Source organism: Vigna radiata, chromosome 8, assembly GCF_000741045.1.
Source record: "Vigna radiata var. radiata cultivar VC1973A chromosome 8, Vradiata_ver6, whole genome shotgun sequence".
NCBI lineage: Eukaryota > Viridiplantae > Streptophyta > Magnoliopsida > Fabales > Fabaceae > Vigna > Vigna radiata.
In genome coordinates this window covers 29,507,570-29,521,876 of record NC_028358.1, presented here as the reverse complement: position 1 = coordinate 29,521,876, position 14,307 = coordinate 29,507,570, and the positions used below count along the sequence as shown (strand labels likewise).

The following is a 14,307-nucleotide window of genomic DNA, read 5'->3' as shown; positions in this document are numbered from 1 at the left end:
GGAACGTATGTAATAATTATGGGAATATGTCTAAGTAATAATTGATATTCTAAAAGAAACAAACAAATGCCAGTCATATTACTATTTCTTATTATGTTTAATTGTGAAAACATATATTTTTACTGTATCTAAAGAAACCATTTTTTGTGTGCGGTTCGAATCCATTTTGTTATCAAGATAATTCACTCCGTTTAACATCTTGAACAAAAAGTATTTTCTTTAATCATAAATCCTGAAATGACCCGTTTTGATTTTTATATTGAATAATCTTTTCCTTTACCCATTTTTTCTTTTTCGATCAATTTTCGTTCCACAACAATATGATATTGAAATATATGCTTAAATTAACATGAGATATTTTGTTAGAATGAATGTAATTCTAATGATAACAAAAACATACAAAAGATAAAAGAAACTATCGTAATTGTTATCATACTCTTTGGATACATTATCCATAATTTGTTATCAACTTGGGATTGTAATTTCAGCTCAACACTTATGAACCACCGTTGTGACCTTGACTTTAAAACACTCTTATCAAAAGAAAAGGTTGAAGTTTGCTTTCTCTATCAATTTGATGCACTAAAATTTGAAAATGAAAGAGAGGGGCAAAGGGGTAATTAAATAGGTTCCTTTGTCTTTGTTCCATAAACAAAAGAGAGGTTCACGAGACAACGTACTACAAACTCGTAGTTTCACATGAAATGAAATGCAACAACCCCATTTTGGTCAATTGAACTCGACCAACTTGTCCCCTATTTTAATACGTCCCCCACATGAACTTCATTTGAACCTTTCATCTTTTCAAAACCCAACCCTACCACCATTTCAAGTTTCAACCTTCAAGCTCTTACAACTATAAATATATAATCTACATAACCTTACAACAAAACCAAAACCAAAACCCTAAATCCTTTCAAAAATCAATTAACCTCTATCTTCTTCTGTTTCAGAGACTAGTCATAATTTTCGCATCCAAAACAACTTCTATTTCAGGTATTAATCTTAAACTTTGAATTGAATGATATATCTGATTCAGAGATTAGTCATTAACTTTAAACTTAGAGATACTTCTAATCACGAGATTAGTCATCACTTCTAGCTTATAAACAACATAATTATCTTCAACCTCGTCTTTATAATGCCACCGAACCCACCCATGTCTTCTCTTCTCCTCCACCTGATCAACCACAACGACTCCGCCGCCGCCGCCGCCGCAGACTGTCATGACACCCTACTCGTCAAGCCCTTTGGGGCTGTACCAGACGCCGTGGCGCGTTACCACACTCACGCGGTAGCGGAAAACCAGTGCTGCTCGGCGGTGGTGCAGGAGATCTCCGCCTCCGTGGCCACCGTGTGGTCCGTCGTGCGGCGCTTCGACAACCCACAGGCCTACAAGCACTTCGTGAAGAGCTGCCATGTCATAGGAGGCGACGGCGAGGTCGGGACACTCCGAGAAGTCCATGTCATCTCCGGCCTTCCGGCAGCGCGGAGCACCGAGCGCCTCGAGATCCTAGACGATGAGCGCCATGTCATCAGTTTCAGTGTCGTCGGCGGGGACCACCGCCTCTCCAACTACCGCTCCGTCACCACCCTCCATCCCGCCGCTGCCGGTTCCGGAACGGTGGTTGTGGAGTCCTTCGTGGTGGACGTGCCACCCGGGAACACGCCCGAAGACACGCGCGTGTTCGTCGATACAATCGTAAGGTGCAACCTTCAGTCACTTGCGCAAACCTCGGAGAACTTAACGCCACAGAACAACAACATCAATGACAACACCAACAATTACAAGTTCAGTTCCTAAATTTTCCTATTTTTTTTTTCTTTTACTATTTATGATTTATAGTGTCATTTTCTATATATGTATATGAAGTGTTGTATGTGTATAATATTATTATTATTATTATTATTATTATTATTATTATTATTATTATTATTATTATTATTATTATTATTATTATAGATTGTTGGTTGTATTAGCTACTCTCCAATTTTGTTGTTTCTTAATAATTTCCTCTGAAATATAGGACATGAGGTTTTTCTACTGCTTGTACTAGATTCCATTATATTATATACTATGTTCATAAAATCAAAGAGAAATTCTGAAAGCACTCTCTTGATACTCTTTTTTCTTTTCTTTTCTTTTCTTGGTATATGAAATTATTAATGGCATCTACACTATTATCTTTTCCTATTCTCTATATTGAATCTCTTCTAGCATAGTGTTTATAATCATTTTCACAAAACAAAAAATAAACCTAGCTTGATTGCTTGGGGAGATTAAAATCCATAACAAAGTATTATCTTGTTAATGTAGAGCCGATTGCGATTTTCAAAAAAGAAATAGCAACGTGTTAAATAAATAGATTTTTATGATGTTCTGTAATTTATAGGTGCCTGTATGAATCACGAGATACTAACAGGTGATTGAATTAAAACAAAAAGAAAGTTAATGTGGGTGGTAATCCTACTAGGACATCCTCCTTTTTATTAATGAAACTAGTGGAGATGATGAAGATACGAAAACCATTGCACTAATTAATGTTTGATAAATTAATTCATGTTAATTGCGAATTGAATCATCTATGCAAAATCATATATAAATAAACAAAGTAGTGGTTATATATGTCATGAATTACATGTTTCAATATTAAACCATTTTAAATTGAGTTTTTTTTTTTTTTTTTTTTTTTTTTTTAATTCACATCCATCACTCATAACATAAGTTTAGAGTAAATATAAATAAATATATAAATCTCATAGGATAACTTAATTTTATAAAATTAATTTAAACTTAAATTTTACTTTTTAAAATTATACAAAAATTATCCAAAATTTATTTTATTGAGATTCATTATTTATTAAATCTAACATATCATTATATATTGATTTACTAATAAATGTTTAATCTCATTCTTAATATCCATATATCTCTATCTCCACGTAAAACTAGAGGTCCATAGTTAAAAACATTTGTTATTTTCTTTCTCTTCATTAATATGATCCATTAATTTGAATAAGTATACTTATTTCTAACGTGTGGTTTTCGTCATTACAAATTTTCTTTAGTATGTAACAATTAATGCAGGAAAAATAGCTAGGACTTTGAATACTTACCAAATCAGATCAGAAGTAAAGTGTTATCTTATCATGTACTGAAATAAATATAATGGTATTTTATTTTTTAGTTAGCTCGAAGTTATATATTATATATGATAAAGTAAGAAAATAGAGACAACCTAATAGCAAAAGAAAAGAGTTAATGCAATAGCATATTGAGGAGTATATACTGTATCTGCCAACCTGTCCTTAGTTGTAAGATAAACTAGTAATCAATATGTACATGATGTGTATATATACACAACAAAATACGAATCTAGGTTTTCTCTTGTTTTTTTTTATTACATTTCTATTAACCTTTTTGAAATTCAATGGTGTTAATATATTAAAAAAAATTAATATATTTTAAAATATTAAAATAAATATAAATCAAAATATTTTAAACAAAATATTAAAAAATAACACTAAAAATTCATGAAAGAATTTAAATGTAAAAAGAAAAAGAAAAATCATTAAAAAAATGAAGCAAGTTGAAGTATGAATGAGGAATATAAACGTCGGTTTGTGCAAGTTGATGAGCAAGTGGGAGAAAAGAAACAGAAGGGAAAGATGTAGGAAAGAGAGAAGAGAGGATTGATTGATGAGTCCGCGTGCATTACCACCCTTTTGGCTTCTCCACTTTTCGTGTAAACATTCAATATTTTTTTAAGTTCAACTTTTTTTTTATTATTTTATTTCTTGAAATTCATCTAGGTGTCATGGTTTGGTCAACCTACGATTTTGCACCCTTTACAAATATAATACCACATTTTCTTAATTAATTATCTAAGTTTCTAATATATAAAGTCATTTTTATCCAATACAATAAAACATTTAATTAGTAAAAAAAAGCTTAGCATATGGTTATTAATAACAAGAGAGTAAAACTTATAATTAAACATTGATATTGATATTATATCGTGTATATAAAGAAATAACATTATTATTGTTATTACAATTTATTAATGTAAGAATTTAGAAATTTGAGTATTAGAAAGGTGTTTTAAAATAAAAAGACCGATTATTTTAATTATAAAATAATTTAATAAAATAAATATAATTTTTTAAATTTGTTTCTCTATTTGAAACACTCGTCTTCTCTCTAAAATTCTGTTTTCGAGTTCTCTCTCTTTTTTCTACTTTTTCTAATTCCAAAGTAATATTTTTACGATGAAGAGGTGAGTAAACGATCACAACAGTAAGATTTATGTTTCTATCCGATCAGTTTTTTGTTATGAGCAAGTAAGTTTCAATTTCTTTTTTCTTTCATTCTTAGTGATTCCTCGTCACATGTGCGTTTTAGTCTCTTTTCATGGTTCCTTGTTGATAAGAGGTTCTAAGGACTCTCTAATCTCATTTCTGTGTTTTGTAGGCGTTCTTAAGATTTCTTGAGCTTTAAGCAAGGTTTGGTGACCACTGTTGATCTGTGATGGTTCTCTTTGAGGTAAGAAAAGCTAGTGTGTTCTTTTAATTTGAGTTGCAAAGTATGTTTTGGAAATTAATAGATGGAAGTTGAATGTATGTTAATTTTGATGATTTAATTGTGTTATATTTTGATATGTATATGTGATTGAATGAAAGTGGCAGTATGAATCTAGTAAAAGGTGATTATAGTCTTGTGTTTGGTTGAAGTTGTAATGGTTGATAGTATGAAATTGATATAACTTAGAGGAAACAAATTATATATTGAATTGTTAGTCATTTTGACTTTAAAAAGGGAGTTTTGATATGTCAGTTTGAGCTAAGGGTTAAATAGATTAAATTTAGTTTTAGAGTCTACTTTAGATGTGAATTATGATTTGTTAAAGGTGTTAATTAGTTGGTATATGTTTTAGAAAGAGGTAATAGGAAATCTACAATGTGAAGGCTAAATGACATTGTGCCTAAAGCGTCTAAGAGAGTTGGAGTTAAACGTTTGGTGCTTATCATACCTGAAAAAGGTATTCATCTAATGGAGAGGACACTAGTGCAAAACCAGCGTATAACGTCATGCGTTTAACGTCCAACCACTGAATAACCAACGTTAAAAATAACCGGTGACATTTTTGTAAATAAATGTAATTATTAAACGTTGTTCAAAATTGTAATTCGACGTAAAAGGATATAAAACGTCAAATGCCCCCAACGTTAGACGTTAGTCAGTGAATTGAATAAAATTTGAGCGGGAGATTGAAAATTCATTCACTTTATCTTAGCACGCAAGACCCTCTTCTCTACTCAAACTTTTCTCGAACGAAGTTTGACGACCATCACATGTAATCTTTCTTTCATTTCATACAAATGCATGCTATTTAACTATTTAATGTACGATTTTCGTTTATTTTGACCAATTATTTTCGTATTCTTATCCTTCATAGGTGCATTTTGCTTTCTCTCTCATTGGTGGCAACACTTTATTCCGACGAACCCATCTTTTGAAGGTTAGTTTTCGTTTCCGTTTTGAAGAACTTATTTGTTGAACTTGTTTGTTGTTTTTTTTGCTAAACTTGTTTATTGTTCTTGTTTGGTTGAACTTCTTTGTTGTTCTTGTTTGATTAAACTTGTTTGTTGTTGTTGTTTGATTGAACTTGTTTGTTGTTGTTGTTTGATTGAACTTGTTTGTTGTTGTTGTTTGATTGAACTTGTTTGTTGTTGTTGTTGTTTGATTGAACTTGTTTGTTGTTATTGTTTGATTGAACTTGTTTGTTGTTGTTTGTTGATACTATACTACACGTTCATAGTTCATGCTTTATAAAATACGAAAAACTAAAATTTATTGTTTTTATGCTTTTCAGGTCTCGTAGAGTTGTAAAAAATGATCACAGTTTTTTAAAAAAAAATGATTAACGTTGTATATTAACAAAATACGACGTTAATTTAACATTGTATATTGACAAAATTTGACGTTAAATTTTTTAAATTTGATGTCAATTTAACGTCTCCCGATATGACGTCAACCTCAAATTCGACGTGCAAGGCCGAAAAACACTGACGTTATACGGTATTTTTGTACTAGTGGGATTTCTCCTTAGCAGTGGCCTTGTGTCATCCTTCTAATGGAGAAGAATTTACCTTGGTCTCCAAGTTACAATATTTCTTCGTTTTGGAGACACCTTTAGGGTTACCTAAGCTTTATAAATAGAGGTGTCTCCCCTTATGTAAATTCACTTTTGAATTAAGTATTGTTATACTACCAAATTTGTGTCATACTACTCAACTTTGATCACCAAGGTTAGAACACCCCTTATAGGTTTTCTTCAACAATCCTTCCTCTTGAGTTGGTCCAACCTCTCTGGAGAGTACATAAAACACCACCATAACCTCTCTCCTTGCTAGAGTCATATAACTTGAAGGAGGAGTCACCATCTCACCACATCAAATCCATTATATATATATATATATATATATATATATATATATATATATATATATGTGTGTGTGTGTGTGTGTGTGTGTGTGTGTGAACAATATTCCAACCACCATCAAGATTATGCAACTATGAACATATTTAAGTCTCTATCTTGCTTGAATCATATAGTTTAGAAAAGGTTATTCCATCAATCATGATTAATTTTTTGTTGATGTTTACAATGATTCTTTTTATCATCAAAACAAGTATTGTTTTTTGGTTAATATTTTGTTAACTTTTTTTTTTCATATTAAGTAATCTTTTAACCAACATTAACTAAAATTTATTTTTATAATGTCAATGGGGAAATTTCAAATCAACATTGATAAAAGAACTAAAAAAACAGCCACTCAACAAAGTAGTAAAATTACAAAAGTAACCCACATTAATGTCAACATAAATAATTGTGATGGATATAAAAAAAAAGTTTAGTGATATAAATCAAGAAACGTCTTTGTTAATAATAATTGAAAACATCTTGACAAACTTTGATCCAAAGTTCTTTAAACTAGATCAGTTAGAAAAATCATCAACATTAATATTTTTAAAATTAACACTGATTTTATACTTAAACATATTTTTATCTTTAGTAGTGACAAAATCTTTTACCTAAATAAAGCACATAATTCATTAAATTTGAACATTCTTATCAAATAAAATATTTAAAAAGGTTAAATTATTTCTATAATAAAATAAACTCAAATTTAATATATCTTAATATAATAAAAATGGTGAAATTGGCATACCAAGAACATGTCTCTCTTATTCCACCATATAATTCCAATATTAGAACATTCATCAAATACTGCAGTTTTCGTCAATCACATCTTTTATTTGTCACATATATCTTTATTTGTGGCATATCATTTTTTTAATTTGCAATTGTTTGTTTTATTTCATTTCATTTTCTTTTCCTTTCTTATCTCTTTCTCGAACAATTTGAATTTGAATAAAAGTAGAACACTCTAATATTTCTGTTTCGGTGGATAATTTTGGGACCGAGACACTGACCTGAGTTCTGCTGTATCGTTGTCTTTCTTTACTCCGGGTCGCATGTCCTTTCAACCGTTCGTCACACTCCAATCTTTGAGCGAAGGGGAGAGGTACCTGCACAGGCACTCCGACACTCAAATTAGACGTCTGTAGTAGGAGGTTCTCGTCTCTCAGCAAGGCAATGCTCAGAGTGAGAAAATTTAATAGAGGAATTGTTGATGATGAAAGTAGAGACTGTGGTGACTGTAAGCATACCTTGTTTGAAGTCCTTGGTTCTTTATTTATAGACCTGAGTCGATATAAGATAAACAGAATATAAACAGAACAAGATATTAACAACTTACTTGATTTCAGATAGTAACTTCTTTTATCTTTATCGTTAGATATTATTCGATATTATTTAATTCCCAGTGTCTTCAAAAATATATTTTAGATTAGCGGGATGGGCTATGAGCCCAATAATATTAGGCCCAATAAGGCCCAATTGCGGTCTTAGTAACCGGTTGTTCGCCTGTCGTAACCGCTCGGTGATCGACTGTATCCCGTACATCATCTCCCCCAAGTCCAAAGGAAAATTAAGGCTTTAGCCTGGCTTGACTGTAGGACTTTAGCAAGTTAAGAAATGGGGGCAGTAGTCGTTCGTTTGTCATAGCCGTTCGCTTTGAATACTCGGCCCTTAAAGTGCTCTTGAGGATGTGGCAGTCACGCTGTCGTTTCAATATTAATTTTTCCCGCCTTTAAGGGTAGCGACAAAGTCACTCCAAATGAGCCGTTAGATCTTCGGGCATTTAACAGTGCAGATCATATGGCAGTGTCATCATTGTTTTAAAGGGATTTTGGAAATGAAACTCAACCGTCATTTTGGCATTAATGTTCTGCAGACAGACTCTGTAACTTCTCTTCTTCGAAAGCATCTCTGCCCTAGGTTTTCTCCTCTTGTCTAGGTAACCATGGTTTCCTCTTCGTCTGTTTATTCGATATGTGATAGAGAGCATAATGATTCATCAGACCCGCCGTAGGGGGTTGTAGGTTCCGTCGAGTCTCTTTTAAGTGGGGATAGGGTTTTTATCAATGGGGGTGTTAGCGTTGATGACCCAGGACAAAGTTGTTCTTCTTCCTCTGCAGCCTATGTGTGGGCCTCTCGCGAGGTTGGTGATGAGGCTACCATATTTGTAAGTAGGGAAATATTATTAGGTTGGGTTGAAGATAACTGCGTTCTTAGAGCATTAGGGTATAATGTTGCCCTAAGACTGATCTCGTGTCGGAAAGATGAGAGAGTCTTCCATGGGGAAGATATAGCCGNGGGGNACTGCTTTTATCTGTATNTATGTTTNTTGTATGATATGTATGTCCGATTGCCATTTACTAGATTTCAAATGGAGGTTTTGCAATATTTGAATGTAGCCCCCTCCCAGTTNCATCCGAATAGNTGGGGACATATCCAAGCGTTCNGTGTNTTGTGCCAGGCTCTGGGTATCNAGCCATCGGCCAANGTATTTTNGTTTTTCTTCAAGAGTCGTCCTAATGCNAAGAAGGGNTGGGTATCCTTAAGTTCCATGGCNAAGAATGCCATCTTCCAATTGTATGCTNAGTCATANAAAGAGTTCAAAAACCAATTTTTTAAAGTATCTATTACGNAAATGGGCCGACCTTTCTTTTTNAANGAGGATGGGAGTCCTAAATTTCCTTTGTATTGGACCAAAACTCCCCGANCGTTAACTTCTTGGTNNTTAGATGACATGACTGACATTGAGCATAGAGATTTGGATGTGTTGGTAAAGTTGGCTCGTCCGTTTTCCTCACGGAAGATAGTCAACTGCCTTAGATACAATGACTTCAAACCGAGGGTATTTGGTATGTTCTTTTAGCTGAACCTTTTGAAAACTTTGCTTGATGGATCCTAATATGCTATCTATTTTTTGTTGATTTGTGTAGAAGTAATGAAGAAGAAAGGTGGTCGGGACTGGTACCAATTATCTAAAGAGGGTCCTGGCCGTATCCCTATTCGTTCCTCCAAAGTTCCCCCCCGTTCGGCTGGGGCAGGGACTAGCAGCGGATCTCCACTTGTCTTTGTGGATGACGCCCCGCCTTCTCCGGAGCAAGCTTTAACTCGGAAAAGGAAGGCAACCCGGACGGAAGGAAGCCCGGACGCCGCACGGAAAGGAAAGGCGAGTGCGACCTCCCCTTCGGAGCCTGTGGAACCAGAGTGTTCGCTCCCCTTAGGGATGTGGGACCCCAGGTTCGATCTTCGCCATAAGATCGAATTTCATTTTGATGTTGCGGAAGAAAAGGTAATGGTCGCGATGTCCGAACAGCAAATGGCCAAGTTCTTGTGTGATAACATGCTTCGCTGTGCGGCTGCTGCTTATAGGATGAATTATGCCTCTGATCGAGGGATTCTTCGAGAAGAAGTAGAGCGCCTAAGGAAGCACCTGGAAGACGCGAAGGCGGTGCACGTAGGATGTGATGAAAAGGCGGCAGAGGCGGCCAAGATGATAGAAGACGGCCGACTGATAATGGAGAATTTGAAAAGGGCTGGTATAGAGGCGGAAAAGGAGAGGGATCGCCTTGCTTCTGAATTGGAGGTTGCTAAGAAGGCCTCTGTTGATCTGACGTCCGAAAGGGATACCTTGCTGAAGGAAAAGGATGGCCTCCAACAGTCTCTCGAGGAGTCTAGAGAGATCTAGGCGGAGATGTTAGAAGCCATTAGTTTGGAGCACACCAAAGGCTTTAAGAAAGCCTTGAGGCAAGTGGAGCTTTTGTCCAAGGTTTCTCTTGAAGGTTTTGGTTTGGACATTGAGCAGGATGTGGTCCTTGGAAAAATGGTGGCAATAAAAGACATCCCAGAGGGGACCTTTACTGCTGATGGTGATCCGATGGAGGCTGGTGAGGAGACACTCATGGAGGAGGTCACCCCAACTGTCACCGCTGCCGAAGAAAACCTTGATAATCCACATATTTGATTGTTTACTTTCCTGTTTGAACATTGTTCAGTTTGTATGTAATTTCTTTTTGACTTGGTTTTTATTTGGTTTTTCAGAGAACATGTGTGCCTTACCCGTTAAATAGCTTATTTGCTACTTAATTGGCGATACCTTGTGAATCTTGTATATATTTGCCAACTCGATCACATTATCGGTGAGATGTGAGCGATTGTCAGCGTAATGTTGAACTTTGGTTGTTTATTACTTGGTGGATTGTAGCGCCCATAAAGCTTGTTGGCAGACTGGATCGTTCGCCGCTTGGTGGACTGTGTCGCCCATAAAACTTATTGACGAACTGTGTCATTCGTTGTTTGGTGGACTGTGTCGCCCATAAAACTTGTTGACGAACCATGTCGTTCGTTGTTTGATGGACTGTGTCGCCCATAAAACTTGTTGATGAACTGTGTCGTCCGTTGTTTGATGGACTGTGTCGCCCATAAAACTTGTTGACGAATTGTGTGGTTCGTTGTTTGATGGACTGTGTTGCCCATAAAACTTGTTGACGAACTGTGTTGTTCATCACTTGGTGGATTTGATTTAACACACAGAAACATGGGTGAAATAATCATTCATCATTGAAAAATTAATCTGAGTGTCAACGAAATATAAAGAATAGAAATGTTGGAAAAACGAAATATAAAGAATAGAAACGTTGGAAAAGCAATACTGTTTTAACTATAATAGAATTTCAGGTGTGTAGCATTCCAAGTGTTTGGAATAGGTTTGCCGTCAAGGAACTCAAGTCGATAAGCTTCGTTCTTCAGATCCTCTGGGACTTGAAAAGGGCCTTCCCAATTTGCTGCTAGTTTGCCATGTGTATGCTCTCTCCTGGCACTTCCCCTTTTGCGCCATACAAGGTCTCCTTCATTAAAGCCCCTGGGTTTGATTTTGGTGTTGAAACGCCTAGAGATCAGTCGTTTCTGAGCAGTGTTCCTTATCAGTGCGACCTCGCGTAGTTCAGGTAAGCCGTCAAGGTTGACACGAAGTTGCTCGTCGTTGAGGTTCATGTCTTGGATGTTCTGCCTAAGGGATGGTTCACCTAATTCAACTAGTAGCATCGCATCTGTCCCGTAGGTGAGATTGAAATGAGTTTCTCCCGTTGAGCCATGCGGAGTGCATCTGTAGGCCCATAATACTTTGGGCAATTCTTCAACCCATAACCCCTTAGTTGCTCCCAATCATTTTTTCAGTTCGGAGATTATGGTCTTATTTGCAGCCTCGGCCTAACCGTTGGTTTGGGGATGCTCCACCGAACTTGTAACATGTTGGATCCCCATACTTGTTAGAAACTCCTCCAATTTCCATTTGATGAATTGTCGACTGTTATCAGTTATGATTCTTTTTGGGATGCCGAATCGACATATTAGTTGCCAAATGAATTTCTGAACTTTCTGAGCAGTGATTGATGCCAAAGCCTCTGCTTCAATCCATTTAGTGAAGTAATCCACCGCTACCAGGAGGAACTTGCATTGAGATTTACCGGTCGGTAGAAGTCCAGCTATGTCCATTCCCCATTGGGCGAACGACCATGGTGATATTATTTCGTGATGTTTTTCTGGGGGAATACGGAAGTCATTCCCGTGCGACTGACATGAGATGCACTTGCGAACGTAATCGGCGCAGTCGGTTTCTATCGTCGGCCAGTAATATCCTGCTCGGAGTATCTTGGTTCTCAGCATTCGTTTTCCTGAATGAGCTCCACAAATGTCGTGATGCAACTCTTGCATAACGTATTTAGCTTCCTCGCCAGACAAACATTTTAGCAAGGGGGAAGTGTATCCTCATCGATATAAATCGTCCCCTATTATCATGAACCGGGCGATTCGCTTAGAATCGATCATACTGATCTGCCCCCTGCTCTTGTTGAATCATCAGCTGTAATATTTCTGTTCTCCAGTCGGTTCTAGTCGTGGTGAACTCCGCGTTAAATGTCTCAAGTGATGATTTACCAAGGCTTCTTCTGATAACCGAGGAAAGTTGTGTTCTTCCCTTGGCATGCGTCAACTTGGATAGGAGATCCGATCGGGAATTTTGTAATCTGGGCACATGGGAGATGGTAAAGCTGGAAAAGGCCTTAGTTAACCTGCTGACCTTGTGGAAGTAGTGTAACAAGTGATTATCTTTGACTTGGAATGTTCCATTTAAGTGTCCTACCACCAATTGGGAGTCCATTTTGCATTCAATTCGATCGACCTCCAACTCTCGAGCCAGGATTAATCCGGCAATCAGCGCCTCATATTCAGCCTGATTGTTACTAAGTTGGAAATTAAAGGAGATGGCTTGTTCGACGATCACGTTGTCTGGACCTTCAAGTACTATTCCAGTTCCTCCTCCTCGTTTGTCCGAGGAGCCATCAACATTAAGGAACCATAATGGTGTCTCGGTTGGTTGTGATGATTCGACTACAAAATCTGCTAAGTGTTGCCCTTTGATGGAACCTTGTGGTTCGAATCTCAGTCCGAACTCGGATAACTCTATCGACCATGCAACAATACGTCCGGAAAGATCAGGCTTCCGAAGGATCTTGGCGATCAGATGATTGACACGTACAACCACCTGATAGCTCTGAAAGTATGGTCGAAGTTGTCTAGAGGCGGTCAGGAGGGCAAGAGCTACTTTTTCCACCTGTGAGTATCGTTCCTCGGCCCCTTGCAAAGTCCTACTGACGAAGTACACTAATTTGAAATCGGGAAGTTCTTGGACGAGGGTCGCACTCACCGAATAGTCGGTTGCGGCCAAGTACACTTATATGTCGTACCCTTCTGTTGGTCGAGCCATCACTGGGGAGCTAGTGAGGATTGTTTTGATTCTGGGGAAGGCTGTTTCACACTGGTCGTCCCAATGATGCGGGACATCCTTCTTCATGTTCTTCAAAATTGGTTTGATATGTTCGGTCAGTTTTGGTATGAACCGGGATAAGGCGGCAAGGCGCCCAACTAGACGTTGTACCTCTTTCAGCTTGGTTGGTGTCGGCATTTATCTGGGTTAGCCTCAATTCCCCTTCGTGTTATCATGAAGCCTAAAAATTTTCCGGCTGGTACCCCGAAAGTGCACTTTGAGGGGTTGAGCCGCATATTGTAATGCTGTATCTGCTGGAAGATCTCTGCCAAATCTTGAAGATGTTGTTGGTGTGAACTACTACACACAACCATATCGTCCACGTAAACCTCCATGCATCTGCCTATCTGGTGATGGAAGATTTTATCCATAAGGCGTTGGTAAGTCGCCCCGACATTCTTTAGACCGAACGACATGACTTGGTAAAAGTAATTAGACCGCTCAGTTATGAAGGCTGTTTTCTCCTGATCTGGAGCATACATCGGGATTTGGTTATATCCTGAATATGCATCCAGAAAATTCATAACTTCGTGTCCTGAGACTGGGGGTTACTCCCTGTACCTCCCCAATTCTAACCCCCACCCCCCATTCCATTTTTGCCCTTTGCTCTATTTTTTCTATTCCAATTTTATCCTTAAGCAAAAATTTATATTTAGAAATAAAATTTTATAATTTTATTCTCCCACCCCCACAAAACCTATTTATTCTTTTTTTTTTATCTTCATGCTTTCATCTTTACGCTCTTTCCCCAGGATTCTTTGTTCTATTTTTCTAGAAATTCTTTCTCCCATTCTTCTTGTATTTCAAGTGATAATTGAGATATCGATTTCTTCTGGAAGAATTTGTCCTTGAATTATTATATCTCTTCATTACATTGGTGTGGTGGTGTTGTATCCAACCTTTAAGCAGCGATCCTCTTCGAGTCCAGGTTAGTAAAACCGTTAAAACGGAAGGCGACTTCCGTTTACCCTTAAACGGATGTTGACATCCGTTGACGAATTCCCA

At 36.9% G+C, this 14,307-nt stretch overlaps 1 protein-coding gene across 1 annotated transcript; it reads left to right on the top strand.

Moving 5' to 3' along the window:
- Nucleotides 1-967: 967 nt before the first annotated feature.
- Nucleotides 968-1,904, top strand: LOC106770900 (abscisic acid receptor PYL4-like). Its single transcript, XM_014656744.2, has one exon. It carries the CDS (start codon nt 1,142-1,144, stop codon nt 1,802-1,804), a length of 663 nt encoding a protein of 220 aa, XP_014512230.1. The 5' UTR covers nt 968-1,141; the 3' UTR covers nt 1,805-1,904.
- The last annotated feature ends 12,403 nt before the right edge of the window (nt 1,905-14,307 follow it).

What these genes read in the sequence shown, in the direction of transcription:
- LOC106770900 (XM_014656744.2), top strand. Translation starts at nt 1,142, where the DNA reads ATGCCACCGAACCCACCCATGTCTTCTCTTCTCCTCCACCTGATCAAC.